This window comes from Cataglyphis hispanica, chromosome 14 (assembly GCF_021464435.1).
Source record: "Cataglyphis hispanica isolate Lineage 1 chromosome 14, ULB_Chis1_1.0, whole genome shotgun sequence".
NCBI classification, from domain to species: Eukaryota; Metazoa; Arthropoda; class Insecta; order Hymenoptera; family Formicidae; genus Cataglyphis; species Cataglyphis hispanica.
The window spans coordinates 3,675,677-3,698,685 of record NC_065967.1 but is presented as its reverse complement, the minus strand read 5'-3'; the positions used below and the strand labels follow the sequence as shown (position 1 = coordinate 3,698,685).

The 23,009-nt window shown below is 35.3% G+C and overlaps 1 protein-coding gene across 3 annotated transcripts in view; it reads right to left on the bottom strand.

The window, feature by feature from the left end:
* Nucleotides 1-23,009, bottom strand: part of LOC126854678 (furin-like protease 2) — a 303,257-nt gene that overhangs the window by 93,654 nt on the left and 186,594 nt on the right. Inside the window, exon 1 of one of the 3 annotated variants that reach the window (XM_050601629.1) lies at nt 21,155-21,881. The exons of the other annotated variants lie outside the window; for them this stretch is intronic. Coding sequence (XP_050457586.1) covers nt 21,155-21,205 — 51 coding nt within the window. The 5' untranslated portion in view covers nt 21,206-21,881. Of the gene's footprint in view, nt 1-21,154; nt 21,882-23,009 lie in introns of those variants that run through there. 3 annotated transcript variants of the gene reach the window in all.

The following is a 23,009-nucleotide window of genomic DNA, read 5'->3' as shown; positions in this document are numbered from 1 at the left end:
GCCCCCTCCCTCCTCCTCTTTCCCTTACAAAGCGCATTCGTGCCGGCGTATTTAAGCGATCTGTCGGTGTCTACACGGACAACATAAGACAACGGGCTCTCTAATTCCGCCGTTCCATCAAACTCCGTGTAATGGGCGCGTTTGGGATTCGCGGGAAGAAGGGATCATAAAGCCCCGGGCGGAGCTTACGGGTTACGTAATCAATCGGTTCGTTCGTAATCGGAGAGCAGCTCCTTAAGAGACGACACGCTTTCATGCTCCTCGAGTCTGATCGATCTTCGATCGTCGACGCAGTGATATAGTGGCTTTATACAACGGATCGCGAGATTCTGATCGTCGGTTTCAATCGGAGGATATGTATATCGGATCGACGAGGATCTGATCACCGGTTTCAATCGGAGGATCTGTATATCGGATTGACGAGGATTTTCGTCGAGCACCGCCGCTCGTGTCGTTATCCATTCCATCTTCTCTCCTTCTAAGCTATCGCAGAAGCTACGATCTTACGCAAGCCTAATTTGCAAACTTATGCGCGACGTATACCTTAATAAGGTGCGCGTCGCGGAATAATTAGTCAAAGTGTTGCGCAGTTGTTATTATGCACGTAAATCGGGATTTTCTTCTTTGATAAGTATCGCAGGTGAGCTGCTCCACTGCTTTTAAAAGCTATTGCAGATACTACAGAAAGATACCGCTTTGATCTTGGAAAGTGAATTTAAGAGATGCACCGATATCTTAATTAGTCGATATTATATATATGAGACCTGTAAAGCGCTTGTGAATATAATTTTATTTGTCAGAAAACGAAACGTGCTTGATGTTTCTCAAGAAAAAAATTTAAAAATATTAGTATTAAAGCGACTTAGCCCCATCATTGGAGTAATTTTCACACTCGCTATTATGAGTTTCAGCTTGACAGATAAACTTCTATTTGAATAGACGGCGTGCATTAAACGCCAATCGACCCTTTTCGACGAAATTTCACTCGTTTCCTTGTCAGATGATGACTCTCTCTCTCTGCACGAATCAATTTGCAATTTACTTCAATTTGTTCGATACTAAGGACGGTCTAATTCGTCGAGAATTCAATATGGTACGAGCTGTGATTGTGAAATACTTTAACTAGTTTACGAGTTCGTATCATGTACATTAATAAAGTAATATTATTGTTTCACATGCGCATTGAAACTATTATACAAAATGTTGTTGACCATATTATGAAAGTTTTCGTCGATAGATATTAAAAGCATCGCTGACAGATGTATAGCTACACATGTGGAATAGGTAATATTTATCAAGAGTGAATAGATCAAATGTCCCATTGAATAGAAAGATGAATATACATCTATCTGGAGAAGCATATTAGAGAAATAATAGATTTATAGCTAATTTATAAAATCAATTTGTAACTTGAATACTATTATTTCTGGCATCAAACAAAAACAACTTGTTATAAACTAAATTTATAGTAGATATTTAAATAAAAGTTTATTATTTTCTATCTTTTAAATTTAAATAAAATTTATTTTTTCAGAATTTTTATTCGAATTTTGATAGACTAAAAAAAATGAGATTAATAATTTCAATAAATTATGTCTCACAAATTTCTCCAAATAAAGATGACAATTCGGCAAAAAATATGTCACTCAAAGCAAAATTCTGAGATATCCTGCATGCTGATTAGCCGCAAATGTATAAAATTACATAACGCACCAAATGTAACAAAAATATGTGAAATTTTAATAAATTAAATTTGTACCTTCAAGTCACACACAAAGTTGACATGTTATTAACACAATTATAATTATGTAATTAATTTTTCTTCTTACATTACGTATATTAAAATATTTCAAATTTTCTGTTGTTGACACCAGCAAAATAATATTTTATTAATTTTGTTTGGTAATGTTAAATGACATTAAATCGGCTCTGAAAAGCAGAATAACGTAAAAAGTGATATCGCAAATATGCAAAATTCAGAATCGATGTAGCTGTGATCCGTTTCTCTCGCGATCCCACGGATTTTATTATTTAAAGGATCGTCTCCTCATTTTCGAAAAATAGAGAGCGGGTCGCGCGGTAAACGTGGCTCTGACATCGAGAGGAGTAGTACGGATGGTTTAAGCGAAATCGAGTCGATGCATCAAGAGTGTTGTGGCCATATTCACCACGTTTCAGAATCACGCGATCTGAAGGATTCTATGCCCGCTCGTTCCTCACTTTTTCGTAGGCGTTGCTTTTTTCTACGGCAGATGCGCGAGATATGCTTGGCAGCTGAATTTCGAAAGGCACGATCGCGACTCCCCGATGAATCTCTTCGGTTTCAATACCTTCAGAGACGCGGCAATAGGATCTTCGATCGAGGGATACATATATTTAAGACATCACGTAAAAATATGAATGAAGATCAATAATACAATTGGTTATGCCATTAGTTTATCATGAAAAAAAAAATTTTTATCAATACATACAAAAGTAATTTAATATTTTATTTAAAAAATCGTCGACTGTTTTATTGAATGGAAGATATTCGAATGTTTCTCGCACACATAACACTAGAGCTTCATTAAATTACCCTAATTAAGTACAGGATATCAAGATATTCTACATTTACGATCGCTTGTGTAGAAAACATTTTCAATATTTCGCGAGAACAAGTGCTCGCTTATAATATCGCGCTAAATGCTCGCGACAAAAGTTCGGCAACAACTCTATCTCGGTGAAACATCGCAGTGTGCCGGTTTTCGCGAAAACTCCGCTGATAGTCACGCCTCGTCTCCTTCAGTCCTTCGTATACGACTTTATAATATTCCACCGCGCGCGAAAGATCGCGCGCAATCCGCGATGTGATTATGACTCTCTCGCTCCGGTTAACCCATTAAAACCGAACGTAAAATGAAACGCTCCTTTCACACGAGCTATCTCAGTCATCTCACATTTTGTAATAATTGAAACGACACTGAAGCTAGAAAATGCGCGACATTAAAATGCGGACAAATCCGTTTGAAAATTGCACGACATCTCATTTATTGCATATTAAAAGAATAGCAAACCTATTTTGCATAAGTATCTTAATACGATTTTTCTCACGAACGATTCATGCAGCTTTCATTTTATCTAAAAGATATAATGTACATAGTATTTTTTTAAAATTAATTTTTGATTCTAATTGTTTTCCTTCTAAATTATTTTTTCACAAAAAATTCAACATATTTTATTGTTTTATTTTATAATCAATACATGTGATTTAATGAAAGAGTAATTACAACGTAGCGTTACAATGTAAAAAAATTATATTATTTTGATATATTTACATATTATTTCGACGCACGGATATATTTTATAGAGATAAATTGAAGAGATATTACATATATTTTCCTCATTATCTTACAAATTTTTTTAACAAAGAGTATAATTTTTCCAAAAAATATACATAGTAAAAAGTTTAACAAAACATTCATCGTACTATACGTGCTGTACTGCTCTTCTACGACGAGACTTTCGGTAGAGATGAGCGCCACACGCGCGTCAAACCGAATTTATTATAGACGTTGCGATAAAAATTGGCGCGTGCCCGGCCCGGCAGCCACGTCCGTCATATTAAGGGAAACGAGATTTAGGTGCAGCAACCACTATCGCGCGCAGCATTCTTTCTCCATCCCGAGAACGCCGCTCGATCGAGATAGTACTTGCTACAGAGAAAATAAAGTAACGGCTCTGTAGAGTAGAAAGGAGTAGTACAAGAGAAGTTTTTCGAATACCCTTTTGTGCGTCGCGTCTCTCCTTCTTTCTGGATTCCGACCTAGTTGCCCGGGTTTTCGTACCACGTTCGACGTATACCTCGGATAGGTCGGTAAGTTCGATTTAACGGGTATATCGTTCCCGGGGAAGCGATTTACGTGAAAGTCGCTAATGTTTGCGCGAGCGAGTGAAAATATACCCGAAGGTGGGAGAGACTTCTTTTTTCCATTTTACTCTTTATATCTTTCTTCTTGTTTTATTGTACATTACCATCGCTACGACGAGTCGGGCTTTTTTTTACGCCAGAGAGCGAACTTCTCGATGCTGCCGGAAAATAAACTTGTACGGTTTTCATTCGAAGGAATCCCGGGACCCTTTGATGAACGCGATCGAGAACGAGGCATTCAATCTCGTTCCTCCTTTCCTTTGATTCGACGCACGGTAGCAAGGACTTCTTCGGAAAATAAGCGAACCGCGAGAAACGCGCCTAAGGCAAATGTAGTAATTCATTGAACGATTTTAAGAAATGAGCTTAAAATACGTAAAATCCTTCGACATTTTGTATGATTATTAGAAATGAATACGTAGAAAAAATATATATGAAATTTATAAAATATTAAATATAGAACCAATTCTTGATATAATTTTATACTGTACACAGAAATAACAAGATTATGTGTTGCATTGTAAGTTAATTTTAAGAGATAATATAATTTTTGTTAAGAACACATTCAATTTCTAGCTATGATTTATATTAAAAGTTTTTAATAAAAAATTATTAATTATAAAAGAAATTTTTATTTATGGTCAAATATTTGAAAACTATTAAATTATATTTTTTCATTTAGATAAACGTTCAATTAATTAAAAAACTGTTTATCTTTCACATTACACAGCGTATAAATCAAGACACAATTATTCTTGACAGCTAAATGCATGCAACTCACTTGATTCGGTATGCTCGTGTGACCTTGTTAATATACGTGCGGATATAATTTGAATCTGCACGAGATGTCAGACATACATCACGCGTTTCGTCAAAGTAAAAGGGTACTTATTTTCAAGTTCATAAATTATCCGCGAATAACATGCATAATTTTTCGAAGAAAATTAATTTTATAATAATAATTATTTTAATGCACCGATATTTTATTATGTGCATAATGTTATTATTTGATAATATTCGAGATATAAAAATTGCACAAAAATGGAGAAGAAAAAGAATAAAAATTTCGAAAAAGATGTCTTCAAAGCATCTCATGCAGCAAAAATATAATATATATTCGCTTTATGTGTAAACTTTATATATGCTTTTATAAGTAAAATCGACAATCTCTTTTATCATTTTTCGCGCTTTGGTATCTTTACTGATAAAAATATAATAGATTAAGCTATTTATATCTTGAATTTTTCTTTCTCCAATGATCTTATATATTAGTTAGTTAAATCATCGGTTGAAAATTCTAGTTTCATGGCAGTTCCTCCCAAACATAGATATTTTCCAAATGAAATCATAGAATATTTCTCAAAGGTACAAATCCTAAAAGACTTCACTTTCGTCAAAGCAGAACATCAACCGATAAAATTGGTGTCCTTTGAATTCTTATGTCTTTTCTCCAAGCTTTCCCTTCAAAGTCAACCTTCAATTTTCTCTTTCTCTCTTCTTTAGAAAATTCAATTTACTTAGAAAATATGACACATATATGTTATGCTTTATATTTGAACCTTGTAGTAACATAAATAAAAGAATCGTTTTTTGCAAGGCAATTTTCTTCATGATCTATAGAATGATTTGCTTGTCGCCAGTAATGTCACATCGACCACGATAAGAAGCGCAATCGGAAAATCATGTATATAATTATTGCATCGTGTGAATATTGACAAAAACGCACGATCCGAGGTTTTCAGAGCGGAACCAAGGCTGATTGGTCGGAATGACAGGAGACAGGAGAAGGAAGGAAAATAGAAAACGTCCTTGGAGATAGAGTTACGTTTCTATGCACGTTAAAAAGATAAAGAAATAAACAATAATATTGTATTCGTTCACGTTTAGCTTTTTCTCATTTTGATTGATCAATTATTGAGAAACCGAGATTATTACATGATAAATATATAATAAACAGGCTTGAGATTTTTCATGCGGCATTTAATCGATATGACTATAAAACGGAATAATTGGAAACGAAAAACAATTAGTGTAAAATAATAATTTGTGACTTTTTAAACAAATATTTACGAATGTTTATTATGCGTTATCTGTGCTTATATTAAGTAATATATATTTCGCTTTCATTTCACGCTTCGATAAACATAAATAATTACATCAAATAGCTCTTTCTGAAATATAATATACATCAGCGATTGGATATATAATAAATTGCATTAATGTGCGCGCGATAATTTTTACAATTTATTGCAATTCGATAAAGTTTGTGAATTTAGTCGGTTCTTTGAATATTTACACAACACGTGAACAGTTCAAAGTTTTAAAATTTTAAAATTGCAAAATTATAGATTTTAATCTTTTGCGGTTTTATGTCGATCGAATCTGATTCGACATTGCATTTCGTTCCAGCCGGTTTTATGTCGAGTTCGACATGGGAATTTCTAGCGATTCCGAAAATATTTGTCATAATTATGCCAGCATATTATAAAGATTTCTTATCTTCTTTTATGCGGATTATGTAATTTGAAAGATTACTAAAATATGGAAAAACATACGAACCGTAAAATATAAGTAGAAATAGATAAATTATGCGTAGATCTGCTGAAACAAAATGTCAGAAATAATCCGGACAGGAAAGGGTTAAATGACCTCTAATTTAAACCACACAATCGCAGAAAATCCATTTAATTTTTTCAAACTCATTTCTCGCGGCTATATTATTCAAAAAAGTGATAAACGTGCGTGCCACAACAATAATTTTCACGTAAATATATTTCCACGTGAGAAATTTTATTTTATTTTTATTTTATGATTAATATTATTATACGATCATTTAAAGAGATTAAGCGAATTATATAAATTATTGAACAAATTTTCAGTATTTCGATGAGAGAAAATCATGTCGAATAAAACACGAATAATAGATAAAAAAGCGCTTATTAAAACAGCCGAATCATTTCGAGATTGCTCAGTCAATCTCTCGGCTATTAGATTGATAGAAACTACATTTCCTCGATGTTGCGAAACTTTATTCGAACATTTATATGCATTTATAAAAATCTGCTTTGATCTCCGCTTTAAATTAAACGAAATGCTATTTGTCTGCTATTAGATGCCGCTGCAACGTAGAAATAGAGTCACAAGCACTTGCACGTCCGTTCATTTTTTCCCCATTTTATTCTTGTCGCATGGATCAATTGTCAAAAGCATTATTATTTCATTAATTATTATTTCATTAATTATATTGATAAAAACTGCACCCGTTTTTAATATAACATTATCTTGATTCCGCATTTTTTTCGTCATTGTTAGACATATGTGTGTTAAAAATTAAATATTACCTTACGCGTTTATATAAATTAAAACGGAAACAACGTCCAAATGACGTCAATTCTTTTCAAGTTATATTTTGAAAGTTTAATATGTTTCGCAACATCGATTTTATCAACAGATAGTCTAAAACTTTTTTAGTGATGAGAGACAATATGTTTAATTTTTTTAAACGCGTCTACAATTTCATAATTTTACTGCGCCTTTATTTGGTGATTACAAGGCCAATAATTTTATTAATAAATAATTTCTGTTCACGAATTTATTGATTGTATTTGAAAATCCTCAATTACGCATCTTTTCCCAATAATAATCTTATTTTTCCTGCTATCTTATCACGCATTTTCTATTTACCGATTTTTCTATAAATTTTACGATGAAATTTACCAACGTATCTCTCTTTCAAAATTGGCAATTCTACTTTGCTTTCGCACTCGAGCGTTTCGTATTCTCGCGTGTCATATAGCAGCAAAGAGGAGCACCCGCGGGAGAAACGCGCGCGCGCGATGGAAAAATGTATTAACCGCATATGCGCGCCTAGAGATCGGCGAACGATTATGCAAAACTTGACTCGCTCATTTTAAATGTAGAAACGCGAAGCAGCCCCACCGTTCGCGGTGTATTGCCGTCTGGGGATGAATCGTCGCCGCCGCCGCCGCCACTGCGCGCGCGAGCATACAGGATATCCCATTTGTCGGAAACACGTTTCATCCGATCTCGATTATGGTGCTTCGTGCTTTAGCGAAATCAAGAATCTTCGAAGAAATCCCATTCCGCGGCAACGATTTTTGATACGATATCGTTACGATATCATCGCGATATTACACACCTGTTTTTCTATCTATATTTATATTATATAACATAAAACAGTTATACAATAATATATAATAATCATTCGATATAACCCCATATTAAATATCCAGCAAAGGTATTATTAATTCAATTATTTTCAATGTTATTGAAAAATGCTTTTATTCGTATTTAGTCACTTTTATGTGTTTATTCCTGCGTTGTTAGTCATCAAGATATATTTCATAATTACATTACATATTATGTGAGCTACAGGTATTCATGTTAGGTTTGAAAGCATTCAATTAAAGCAAATGATAAGCTGCATATTTGATCTGGCGAGAGAAATTTGACATTTTAATTCAAAATGTGAAATATTTTTCATGTCTCGTATAAGCGGTATATACATATATATTTGTGTATATATTCATAATAATCAAACCGATTATTTAACACAAAAGCTCATATGTGGAGAAGCTCATAAATGGAGAAAAATTTATAAAATTCCTACAGGAAAATTTTTTATAAATACAGTTAAAAAAAATTATTAATTATAAGCCATATTTTTAGGGATGTTTAATAAAATATTACTAATAATAAAAATGAAATCGCTCGTATGCCGAAAGTTGTATTATTAATATTGATATAAAAATAATATTTGGCATACACATTTACGGCTAAAAAAATTTTAACCGTGAACGATTAAATTCGGAAATTACAATTTAAAAAAAGCTCTCAACTCACAATGTGAATTTTTATTGAGAGTTACAATGTACGTAATAATACAAAGTAGTGCAAGTTAAAAAAATCTCTTTACTTCCATTATCTTTCGAATATATTCGGATATATTCATGTCACGTATATCGGACTTGCATGTTTCTCATTTGCATACGAAATTCGGAGGAGACAAAGAATAACGTACAGACGATGAAACGTGGCAAACTTTTCAATGATTTAAAAAGAAAACGTAGAAATCGAATTCAAAAATCATAAATATTAACATAATTTCAAAACTATAAGCATTTATAGTCAACGTTGTATTTGTCTGCCGATTTATTTGCAAGTACATGAATTGAAATTTGTTTGAAAATTGTTGCGTATGTGAAATGTCTATGAAATTTATAATTTCAGCTCTTAATTATTCATTTTCCGCACTCTCATCGTATCGGATTCTAAATCTTTATTCTCTGAAAAAATTTTGAAAAAATTTTCTAAAAAATTTATATATATATTGCTTGAAAAATTTCAGAATCCAAAATTCTTCGATATTTTTATTTTCTACGCACAAGAATTTTAATATCGCAATTACCCCGAAATAACCATATGTCATATATAAGTCTAGCTAGATAGATGAGGTAGATCAATTCTATTTTTTCTCTCTCTCTCTCTCAACTATTTTTAAATATAAAATATAATTCCCCTAACAAGAAAAAATTAAAATTATTGCAAAAATAAGAAAAACTATTTAAAATCTGAATTATTATATATGTATAATGAAACCATGGATTAAAGCATCTTAAAAATATATGCGATATTTAGAAATAGATAATAGAAGTGACGCAAACATTTGCGCCGAGCAATTCTATTAAAATCGCGCAAAAATAATATCCCGCGACGAAAGGATGATTTCCCTAAAGCAACATCGCTCTTAGCTGTATTCTCAATCATCGAGAAAACATTAAAATACTTAATAAATCCGTATATATAAAACGGAGAAAAGTTAATTTACTCATTACTTATTTTTTTATTATTTTTATTAATGCGTATACGATTATATTTTTAGAACGCGCAAATTAATCTTAAAAAAACGCGATTACTTCACTTGGAGCAACACCTGGGTAAAGCGATTATCATCGGCATCCGAGCCACAAAACCCGTACCGCAATGTTTCTCTCAGGTGGCCGCATAAAATTACGGCATCCCGTCCTATCGCGTTTCGCATGCGGCGAACCCGATCTTTATTTTCCACAGTATCGCGTGATACGCTTTGTTCTCCGTCGCCGTTGCTGAAGGTTTTCGCAAAGGAGACTGTGGGCGGAACAGGAACCCAGGAGCGTGATAAATAAAGAAGAAACGAGAGCGGGAGAAGCTATGGAGGAAGAGGGGAAGAAGAAAGACGAAGGAAAAGTTTCTTCGCGATGGCGAGATAGAGAATCGCGTAAATAGGAAGAGCCCTCGGATAGCCCTGGCACGTTTTCATTGCTATTTCGCATTACACGCTACGTCACACATAAAGACGGTCAGAGAGAAAAAGAGAGAACTCGTCTCAAGCTTTTTCCAACGCGCGATACATATATACATATATTAGAGATAAAGACCAGATCCCACACAAATATAAACGGCGCGATAAGCACTACCGCCCGCGCTATCCTTTGTCGCGGTCTCACTGCCCGCGTCTCGCTGCCATTCTTTAAGCCATTATTACCTGTGATCGTTTTATCCCGCGGTAGATATCATTTGCTACGAATATGAATAGCATTATTACTGGCGCAGCTAATTAACGCGAGAAGCTACGATACACACAGTCGGAGTATTCCGCGCATCCTGAACAAACGTGACGCGGAACGCGATCAATCGTCCCTTTCAGAGCATCGTCGCTGGCTCGACCTAGCTTTTGTATCCTGCACGCAGAATCGCCGTGGATGCGTCGTACACGACCGACACTGCCGGCTGCACCAACCCTGGAAATGGGCGAATCGGTCGCGTTCCATTGTGCCGGAAGCAGCAGCCGGAAGGAGCTTAAAGCGTATACACGCGCGCGAGTCCACCCTAACCGGTTATCCTGGCCGGCCAGACGTCCACGTAATGTACGATTCGCTTCCGCGCCTTCCACGTCGGAATTCCGGACAGCACGGAGATTTACGGCAATTCTTTGCACCGTTCCAGCAATCGCGGAAAATCAAACGATCCGACTTTCACGGCGAGAAATCCGAGATTTCGCATACATTACAATCTAATCGATTACCTTCTTGCGCGACAAAATATTTCATCGTTTAATTCGAATTAAATTACGTATACAATTATGTAAGGTTTATAAATATTACATAATGGATTGCGATTGTATTTTGTAATTAAATTTTGATGACGGTTTTGATGAAAAACAATAAATAAGAGACAGTATTAATCAGAAATAATATATAAATAGAATAGCATATATGTAGACGATACTATCAATGAGATTTTAAAAAATTTAATAAGATTTTTTTTTTTATTACAAGATAGTTTAAATAGGTAATCCGTCATATTCAGTATCTTAATCAAGTCAAAAAACGGCTATCAACTTCCTTTGAATTTGACACACTGCTTTCGGGCACGCAACATGTTAAACGAAATTTCATGTCGGTAGCAAAAAAAAAAAAAAGAGAAAAAAGATACTTCGCTAGGAAAATGACTACAAATTGACTCCACTTTTCTTCGCCCGAGAAAGCTGTTACTGTTGCACGATGCTTGGATGCAACGGCACGTACATTACACCATTATAAAAAGCTCACTCCGTTAATAATGAATGCGAGCCGCATCGCGAGATAAACAAAGTCGTCCGAAATTGATGCAGTTTCGGTAGCATACCGCGATAAAAATGCGCGTATGCGTCATAAAAGAAGCATCACCGCGCTTCAAGCGATTTCTTCCCGGTCCTTTAGATAACATGAGAAATCTATCATCGCGCTTACGCCTCGTAAAAATCTCGGTCAGCTCTTTATTGCATCATTTTTTTCAACCATGACATACCACTGGCATATATATCTATTGCTATGTATAAAACATCCTCGGAAGAGAATGAAGCAACTTGCATGATCTAGATTTTAACGAAGGTCGATTATTTTAATTATATTACAAATAATTAAGTAATTACGAATAACTATACATTCAAGAATTTCATATAATTTCCGTTGACTAAAATTTGAACTAAAAAAGTTTTTTTCAATGCTGATTCAATAGTTTTATTCCAATTATGTGCGACTATATTATAAATAAATTTTCTTCATTTAAAAAAAGTGCAAATAAAACTCATTTTTTATCTCATTTAAATTTTAATTTAATACTTTTGACCTTGTTTTTAAATATTTATTTCGAATTAATTTTTATTCAATAAGCTTATTTAATTATCTGGATATTGTAAAATAAAAATGTTTTATAGGAGAAATGTCCAATGCATTTTTCATAAAGAAAAATTGAATTTTTCAAATTTACCAAATAATATGTTGCCAGCGAAAGAGAGAGAGAGAGCCAATTCAGAACAATTCGTGTATCATTCCCAATTAGTTCTATTGAGCCTGTCATTCTACGAGATATCGAATCAATTAGAAAATAGTCTTAACTCAATTCAATTTAACTAAACTGCATCGATTTGGCTTGGCAATAAATTTATCAAAACCGTCTCACAACCATAAACAGAACGGAGCTGCATCATAGCTGTGCAGTTAGTACTTTACGGAGACGTGAAACTCGCGATGATATACGCGAGCGTAATCGCGCGTCAGTGACACGGTGTGAGTGAAATTTGCAAGGGGAGAGAAGCGTAATTCCACATAAAGCCGAATTTACACTATTCGCGGAGAATCATCATCTCGGTTAAATCGATCAAAGCGAAGGCAGTAGATAAAGGATTCTGTTCGACGAAATTATCAACAAAAATAATTCCACAGATACGATGTAATTCTTTTCAAAAATTCAAAGTGATATGTGAGTCTAAGAAAAGAGATGAGAAACACGAAAGGATGAAAAACTCAAAATAATAAACATTATCAAACAAATACGATATTTTTCAATTTTGATGTTTATACAACGTAATGTATATTCTATAATACACATTTTTAATACTTGATGTTACAAGAAAGATGTAAATTTTTAATCATTTCAATTTCTTTTGAATGCGAAATATTCAATTACAGTCCACCATATATATATATATATTTATACGAACGAATAAACGAATCTTGACAGTTATAAATGAAGAATATATATGCATTAAATGTTAGTAATACCATTTATCTTCGTGACACGAGTAGAAACTCTAATATCGCGTTTCCTTCTCTCCTTATTTTAGACAATTTCACGGGATCATCGCAAGGTAGTGTAAACGCGCCTTAAGGCGATAGCAGCATCCGAGAAAGTGCGGGCGCGAAGTTGCAGCGAAGAACACGAGAGAACACAAGCCGACGAACAAGCGGGGCAATAAGAGAGACGAGCTGGCACGGCAGGCAATAGCTTACGCGCGGACACTCGTATTTCATAGCTCGGAATTGCTGGCAACGGCGATGGCGAAGCGCATCGTTACCGTGAAGGAGGAACAAGAGGTGAGGAAGTGGCGGAAGGCCATGCGAGAAGCTAGTTCGAGTTTGTCGACGACGCCAACGACGCTCGATCAGATGATCGTGTGTCTTTGAAATCGACTGACCTAGCAATCTCGTTTGATCCTTTGTTCCTTTGCGCGAGAAATTTTTCGCGTCATGGAAAAAGCGTCTTTTATTTTATTCATTATTAAGTTACACTGAAAGAGCATTTATTTTAGTCATTAAATGTAACAAATTTGCCAAAAGATCTAGTTAATATTTTCCAAATGTATCTGAGTAAAATTGTTGTCACATTTTTTATGATGCAAATTTTTTGTGTGTTAAATACATTTAATCGCTAGTTAGTTCTTACTAGCATTGTTATAATTTTTACGAGATCTATATCTTCTGTTATAATTTAATTAAAAAACTGGCATATTAGCATCATGTAATTTTGTTATCATACTAATGTAATTTGTTACAGTGTCAAATGTTGCTATATTAAATTCCTTGTAATATTTGTGATTATAAATAAAAATAAATGCAATTTCTTTTTAACACGATTAAAAATTGCGAATTATATTTATATAATAAACTTGTAGCAAAAAGCAAAATCCATTGTTCGCTCGAGTAGTTGAATGATATTACGAAAGTATACTTCTTCTTATCGCATATATAGATTTAGTGGCAGTTACCGAGAGTTTTAATTTACTTGAACCTCATCGAGCTAAAAATGTGTAAGTTTTATTTTACCTTACCCTCATCGAGCTAAGGCGTAAGAGAAACACAAATTTAATCGTCAACCTGAATTATATTACGTATACATTTCCATAACACGAAGCCTAGATTATGTATCGCAGCCTCGATCTCGTTAGCATGCTGCATAAGACTTAATACGGGCAACAATATAATCCTCTCTACGATCCAATATGATGCCATCGTGTTTCCCACGAGACGAAACGCGCGTCATGCGATTAAATACGCGTTTTCGGCACGCGTGGTCCATCTATAGTACGGTAGAAAAAGAATACAAGCAACACAATTCCTCCTCTCGCACGCACGTGCTTCGGAGAGAGAGAGAGAGAGAGAGAGAGATTCACCAGCCCTTCCACCAGCGGCACATACGGAAATTCCCTCTGACAAAAGTTCCCAGGCATTTCCATAACATTGAGTTGGATGCGAGCGAGTTACGTACAGGCGAATAACTCGCCGAGTATGTCCTTTAAAGGATGTCTTCCGCGCGACGCGTCGTCCTATTGCAGCGATCGCGAAGTGCAACACACGCGAACGACTCAACTGCATTTGCAGAGCGCTAGTAGAATGGCATATATATCCACTTCTTCAGAGAGCGACGCATCGAATCGAGTGCTCCGGCATCTCGTCGTATTACGCGCCGAGCCACATTTCCGCGCGCCTAACACGCGACATGTTGTTCCCTTGTTAGCCGTAATCTCTCACGACGAGAGACGCCGAGATTTATGTTATTCCGTGTATTCATATCTCTCTTGCAAATTGCATCGCTGCGCGATATGACCTAATAATTATTTCCAAGAAAAATATCAATAATATTACAATGCTTAATTTTGAATGCGATTTAGTTGCGTTATTCATTCGTTATTTGTCGAAAAAATGTAGTAATTTTTACAAAATATTGATCTTATCTTCTTTCGGAGAGAGAAAAAGGAATTATTGTAACTTATTTTATTTAAAGATTGTAATATAGATCAAAATATGTAACATCCATAATATTTTAATATTTATATAACACGATTTAACGTATTGAATAAAATGAAAGCCTCTCGATAAATTAATATCGCTAGAATTTTGTATATGTAAGGAGAAAGCTATATCTGCATTCAACTCATTTTGATCCGTAAAAAGAAGGATTGAAGGATTTGATGTCACTGCGATCTCGCTTGAAACATTCTACGCGACGGATGGCAAACGTATCTAAAATAAGATCAGCTACTCGAGCTCGAGATAAATGTATGCTAATCATGTGAGGGAGAAGATCTGATGTGACTTTGCGCCACATTGGACGAAGATCGATTCGGGATCGCTTTAAATCCGACTGTCTGCAAACGCGAGAGAAGCCCCCGAAGTCTTTCTTTCTTTATATCCGGACCATTCGTAATACATATGTATACACCTCGGCGGTACGCCATTTCTCGTCGAAGTGGAACAACGGGGGTAGCACGACGAGGCCGAGAAGAGCGCTGTCTTTTCTTCTGCTTCGAACTTGACGTAGAGTAACGTCTTCCCCGTGTTCGACGTGGCACGTCGAACCGTCCGTTTCGCTTGGCGTAACCCGCCACCGAAGAAGAAACTATCCTTTCTCCCGGGACTTCCCCCTCCCCTCCCCGTCGAGGAAAGAAGAGACAAGAGAGATTCTTTTGTCGCGTAAACCGACTGGAAAAACCGTACGCGACTTTACGTCTCCCGATCCGAATGCGACAGAGTGATCGACCAGTAGAAGATCCGGTTAAGAGAAAAAAAAAAAAAAGGAAAAAAAATAGCAAAAAGAACGTGCAGCTCAAACGCATTTCAAGCGAAAGTTTTAGAACGACCCGCGCGATGATGTCAACGTCAGATTGTCGGTAAACCGTCAAAGTCAACTTCGACTGCGGCCGTCGATGCCAACTTTAAGTTCTAATGCGAGTTAATGGTAATGCAGACATGGAAATTGTTCGACGTTACAGCACTGTAATACTTTCCGTTTGACGGAAATTTGCTTAAATTGTTGCCATTTGAAAAAAAAAAACTGGGTCAGCGAATATCATCGCGTATAACTTTCAAAAACGAAAATTTTTATAATAAAAAATTATTTTTATTAGCGAATGTCGATCTATGTATGAAGGATATGGCAGTGCAATTTCAATTCGTAATAAGCATTATTCGCTCACATGATTTATATTCATCGTTATTCAATAGTTTCACCCAGTGAATTTTTTAAAACTCGATTCGAATATTGTGAATGTTATCATCGATTAATGAAGATTATTAAAATATCCAAGTATATTATAACAGCACATAAAATAATTATTTACTTAATTTATTTTTTAAATCGATGTAACTTTAAAAAATCATCGACTATTTTCCGCATCTGCTTGTCTTTTCCAATTATATTAAATCTTAATTTCGAGCGAAAGATACTGCGCTGAATATTCCCGAATTACACGAAAACGTCGTAAATAATTCAATACGCGTAGCAGAGATCTCATCGATACGCAGCGGCGCGTAACGTGTTATTTATGATATAACGGAGGATACCGCGTACAGAGATTACCGCGCGAAATTGTGGGTTTCCACCGCCATCGCCGTCGCGTGGCAGGGACTGATCCTATCGTGGAGTCCTTGCTGGATCGACGCACAAAATTTTCAGACTCGCGTTTCTCTCTCGCATCGCGTCCGACCGCTTTCGTCGGGTTGCGTTCGAGATTAATTCGAAGCGAGTTCATAAGAGCGGTTTTAAGCTTCCGCTATGGTACTACGTGGCCCGCGGAGACCGAAGGGGAACTCTCTCGTATCGAATTTCTGTCACCGAGTATATTTCACGCGCGCGCCCGCGCAAACTTCGCCGGAGTGAATTTAGCAGTTCGCGGCGGTGATAAAACGGCGTAAGGCGACGTCACGTTGCCCGTCGAGAGATATATGAAGTACAAGCCGGTGCGCCCTGTGCGATCCCGTACGAGAAATGTGCAGGCCGCCTGCCCCATCCCCCCACCCCCTCCCCCGACTCCGCTCCGGCGGCGTGTAATCGCGCGGCTACGTTGTCCGAGGCTAATTAATCGGGCGACAGTGCGGCTTAACGTCGGCGACGTAATAATGCCCGGGTTTATGCGCAGGTGCGCCGAGAACTTCCTAAATAATACCGGCTCATCGTTCTTGTCGAGCGAACCAGGCTAGGCTACGGCCAATACTTGTCAACGTGTCTCGCCGTATCTGGCTTTCGACCATCAGACTGTCAATAGACGCGTATGATTAATATTAAAGAACTAAAATCCTAGAGAAATTTCATTTCGATATTTCGACGATGCTTCCATCGATTTATATTGATTTCATGTCATAAAATAAATAGGTAAACATAGTTGGATTCGCGATAGAAATTGCACGTCTATATCGCACACTTATAGCTAGATAATTCGGAACTTTGCAAAAGTAATTCCAATTCTATAAAAAGCGGCTAATACCATTCGACAGTTCGGAATTAAAAGTGATATATATAGCGTAAACTACTTATTCTCTTATATCTCAGCTACGAAATCGAATTAACTTACTCAATATTATGCTTTATATGCATTTTCAAAATACGGCAAAACGTAATACTTAAGATTCACGTTGATTAATATTAAATAAAACCGTATAACATTCGCATACGAAGTGACACTCATTAGCGATGATATGAAATATCGTAAAATGCCCTTCGTAATCCCGATCATTTTTATCGCAACGATCTTATTTTGTTGACGCGATGATAAGATTCTTTTTAGGTCCCCATTTGTATCGGAAACATCTCCCGATGCGGCACGCTTCTCTCATCGTTATTCAGGTGCACGCGCCACCGTGCCCGCGATAAAAACGTCGCGAATTTCTCGTCGGTCGCCGTGCGTTGTCGGCAATTCTTCGTTTTTATCGAATAACGATAAATACACGTCCCGGCATCAATCGATGGTCCTTCGATGCCATCAAAGTGTACGCATCGATATCGACGAGCCCGATTGCGTCAATTCTATCGCGACTATACTCATGCTGTGACAAAACAAACAAAAGATCGCGTGTTCGGTTGTCCCTCGATATTTTTTTAACCAAAAGTTTTGAAGTCTCTCTCTCTCTCTCTAGTTTACCATAATTTTGAAATTCAGTTCCCGTTCGTTTTATTGCTGCACGGCTGTATGTGTGTTAATATTTCGCACACAAGTTAGATTAAAAATATATTGTATTTCGAGAAAAAAAAAAAAGAAATCTTTGAATAAAACAAATAAATATATGTGCATATGTCTCGAATTATAATTATCAAAAAATAATAACACAAAGAGAAAAAGAATAATGAAAAATAGAACAAATTATAGTTCAAAGTTAATGCTAAAGTCAGCATAAATTCAATCCGAGTTTACCTTTTTGTTATTTTATTAATATTGTCATATTTTATTAAAATGCTTTTTAGCAACACTTTTTATCATAAAAATTTCTTTCAATATCTAATTATTTTTCATCATGAGAATTTAATCAAATTCCTTTAATAAGTAGATTTTTACTCTTCTCTCTTAAAAAGTAAACTAAAGAAAGAAATCGGAGGAAAAACTACTCGCTACTTGCTGCTGAATGAAAAAGTTTTATAGAAAAATGTTTCTTGTGTAAATAATTTCTAAAAAAAAAAAACATTTATTTATAATGCTTTTCTATTTAAAAAATTTTAATATCGAGTTACTATAATTAATATTTTTATACTAAAAATCCACACCTTTCAAAAACTTAAACTTGCATTACTTTCAAAATAAACTGCTAAGGTTTTCTTCTTTAAATAAAATATAAATATTGTTTATTTATAATAATGTAAGTTTCTTTTATACAATAATTAAAATATGTAACAAGAAATTTTGAGAAATATTTAAAATGTGGTTGTAAAATATTTAGATACCTAACGGATATTTATCGAATAATCGTACGATGTATGGCAAGAAGCGACGTAATATGGAAAAAGAACGCAAACCACATTTTATGATCGGAAAGTTGCTGAAAAATTTATGGCTGATTGTATTGCGCAGTATTTGTATTCGGAATTGGTACGAGTATTATCTCTCGGTGTTTCTTGGGATGGCAAAGAAAGAGAAATAATGTAACGTTACCTGTCTCATATATATATATATATATAAATATTATGTACGAAAGATAAGAAACTTTGCACAAAACGAATTGCGCTCCACGTTACATTCTATTACAATGCATCTTTGATCGTGAATAAAAATTTATCGCCATTTTTTAATCAAATCGCAGAATAATCTAAAAATTGCGCGAAACATATCTCTAATAAAGAATTATTCTGTAATTTCCAAAGGAAAGGAATTACTATGCTGCTGAATTAATGAATTAAAGATTGTCTTGAACAAGATGGCTAAAATTCACGGAAATTTTTCAAGTAAATATATTTTTCATCTAATTTCGAGTCACCTTCTTTTCAACGAGAATTCTATTCTGTGTGAGTCGTTATCCTTTAATAAAAATTTTTCAATATTAAATATTTCATTAAATATAAAATTGAACATAATTAATTTAATTAAATATAATTCAAACTATAAAATTCAATTTAAATTTACATTCACTCCAATATAATTAAAGTAAATTTTCTTTACGATACTGCTGGAGCATAAAAATAATACGATGTATTGTTTAAAGATTCAAGGAGACGTTTTTGTGCCGCCAGAAACGAAGATGAAGCGAACGAACTTTAATTTTATTAGCTCCCGGTCATATATATATTTCATGTTTCTTCCAACGATAATGATGTTTCGAGAGGTATACGGACAGAATAAGATCGTAAATGATTTATTCAGAGAAAAAGCTAAAATTAATATCTTATTCCGTGTAATTTCCTTATAATATTTCCTGATTTTCTATAGTTGCAAAATATTCGTAGAGATATCGGACGCGATAGGCCCTGTGATAGCTCTATAACGTTACAATAATCTAACTTTTCCATATAATGCGTCTATACATTAAGAGAAGAGTCGCCTCCGGCAAGAGTCGTTTCGTTTTGCGAAATGGATTACGCGTTTATAAAGCGGATAGTTCAGGACGCAGAAGAGAGAGAGAGAGAGAGAGAGAGAGAGAGAGAGAAACGCGAAAAAGCTGGCGGTTAAGTAGCAATTTCCCGTCGACGCCGTAATTACTCCGGTTTGATATCGGTCTGGCGACCGATTCGATCCGAGTTCCTGGAAACTGTCGAGCGCTTTTTGACAGAAACTTATTTCAAACGAGCGCCGAACATGGACGCTGTCGCCGGCACGATCTATAATGAGCAAAGTTTTTGGCGATCGCAAGAGCAAAGCGGCCGTACCTCTCTCTTCCCTCCCCCTCCCCCTTCCCCGATCTTAAATAATTCCTCCTGCCTTTGGTCGTGACGCCGGGCGTGTTTTCTTAATTAATCGATTATTCATCCGCGACAATTCGAAAGATTAAACGACATTTAGTAATGTCAGAAATTTAAAGGACGGAATTTTGTATGATACGGCCAAAAATTTTAACGCACATTTCATATCGTAAACAAATTTTTCTGGTGTCAGATGGACATTTTGACACATAATAATTAATCTTTTTCAATCTATATTTCATTAGACGGGTGTAAAAATTAATTCTACGCATTTTTCTTTTACAATATAAAATGTATTGCATCAGTATATACGCTAATAATTAAATCTGATGTTTAATTTATATGTGTTGATGTGATTATATATAATAATAAATTTAATATTTCATTTACATGATAACATATTTTTTCTGTAAAATTATTACTATTAAATATTTTTCAATAATGTGTTTATAAACAAACAAGATTTATACAATTGATATTATAACTTATGTTATATCATATAAATAATGTAATATAAAAATTGTGAAAAAATACGCATGAAAATGTGCACATAACTTTTGACACAAAATTCTAAAATAATATTTTTATCATATTACTGTCAAAATATTTTTATCATATTATTTATTTTTTTTTAATAATGTTTATACAGAAACAGGATTTACAATCGAAAATTATTATTAAACACTTATCTCTCTTTAATCGTGTCAACTCGCCACATATAGATTAAACATCAGATTAAATTAATTTTGATCATAATTATAGACTCACCAATCGTTCCTTTCTCGTGATCCATCTATCTCCGAAGCTACGATGATCCATTACACATATAACCGAATCAATCGACTTGAAATCACTATCAATAGCTATTAACACTCACGAACGTCGCGATATTTAAAATTCGACGCGCGATACTTTTTCGACACTCCCGAAACGCAAAAGAATCGCAAAAAAAAATATATATATATATAGACCAATTAGCGATACTTTCTTCCAGCATCACTTTACATTTCACTAATGCGATGTACTTTTAATGGCACCCGCAACGTACTTAGGGTAGCATAAAAATCGCCCGATATTTTTCTTCGGCATTTCTTCCGACGACGTTTTTTATGCGCGACGATCCATTGCATCGCGTCATTTACGGCACTTGGATTAAAACATGATAAGCGCGCAATCTACGATGTATCTTTGTCCGATGCTTTCTTTTTCTCGGCACTCTGAAAACTTGCGTACACGCAATTGCTACTTCGACGATCGATGCACCCGCCATTTTAATATTCGAAACGCTCATGTAACGTACGTGACCTTCGACAAACACGCGTCCAAAGAAATAATTGATGAGCCAACGACTGGAATGTTCGTCGAAGCGGACGTTCGAGGAAGCCGATCTCGATTCGCGCAACAGTCAAATAAAGATTACTATCTTGACGAGAGAATTAATCTCAATGTAAGCGCGACGATCTCCCGCACCGACAGTTCACTCAACACGGTCGAAAATCAACTAAGCACTTCACGATGCTCGTGACGACATAAAGCCCGCTTCCCATCCCCTCCTTTCACCGATTCCAGCAATCGTCCGACGAGCCTTCGCGTTTCGTTTTCAGGAACTACATGTCGCGATACGTATTCGTGACAAAAAAAGCTGTGTTTGTGTACTGTGTTTATATCTTCGAGCCTCGAGCAAAATCCCAGAAATAAATACACAATGTGTGTTAATCTTTTTTCCTCGGCTATCGAAAACGAGTGCGGATATATTGAATACAGTTGAACAGAATAAGTTAACGATATTAATGGCGTAATTGAATAAGGTAAACGTTTTTCTTTTTCTTATGTAATCATAATTAATAAATATTTATCGATTCAAATGAAGTATAATTCACGAATAAAAGTCACGAATATTAAAAATATCAAAAACAAAATATTACTAATAATTTTTTCGCGATGATCCAAAAATCACTAACGTATTTTTCCGCATTCCTTCAAACATATATACGCAAAAATAAACACATTTCGAAAGTGTAAATGTAGCAGATACGTAACTTAATGAGTAATTAAAATCTTTTTTTTAGTCTCTGTAACGAAATGCGCTCGAGATAATCTAAAAGCACAAGCTTGCTCCAAATTTTTTCTCATAATTTTGGGTCACTCTGGAAAATCAACTGTGGCCTTGTTCCAAAATTCACTGCCAGAAATGGAAATCTCTAGTTCATGTCATGCATGTTACCAGATTTCCAGTACTAGCGGCGAATTTTGGAACACGGCCTATGTACTCGCGACGCTCGCGACGATCTGAAGTTCGCTCCCCATCCTCTCCTTCTCCCGCCAATTCCGGCAATCGTCCGTTGAGCCTCTCGTGTTTCGTTTCCAGGAACTGTGTGTCGCGATCCTGTTTTATTTGTGTACACTCTCGCGTCGAACTAAAGTCTCACGAGTAAATACGCAATGTTTTTATCTTCTTTCCTCATCTACCGAAAGCGAGTGTGGACATGTCGAATGAAATAAACGTAATCAAGCCGCGTTTTACGCGATTTATCCGTGTGAATTCTCTTCATAAAATTTCGAAGCAAATAAGAATCAGCACCGATGAAACAGCAAATATGCGACAAATACGAAACACAGTTGG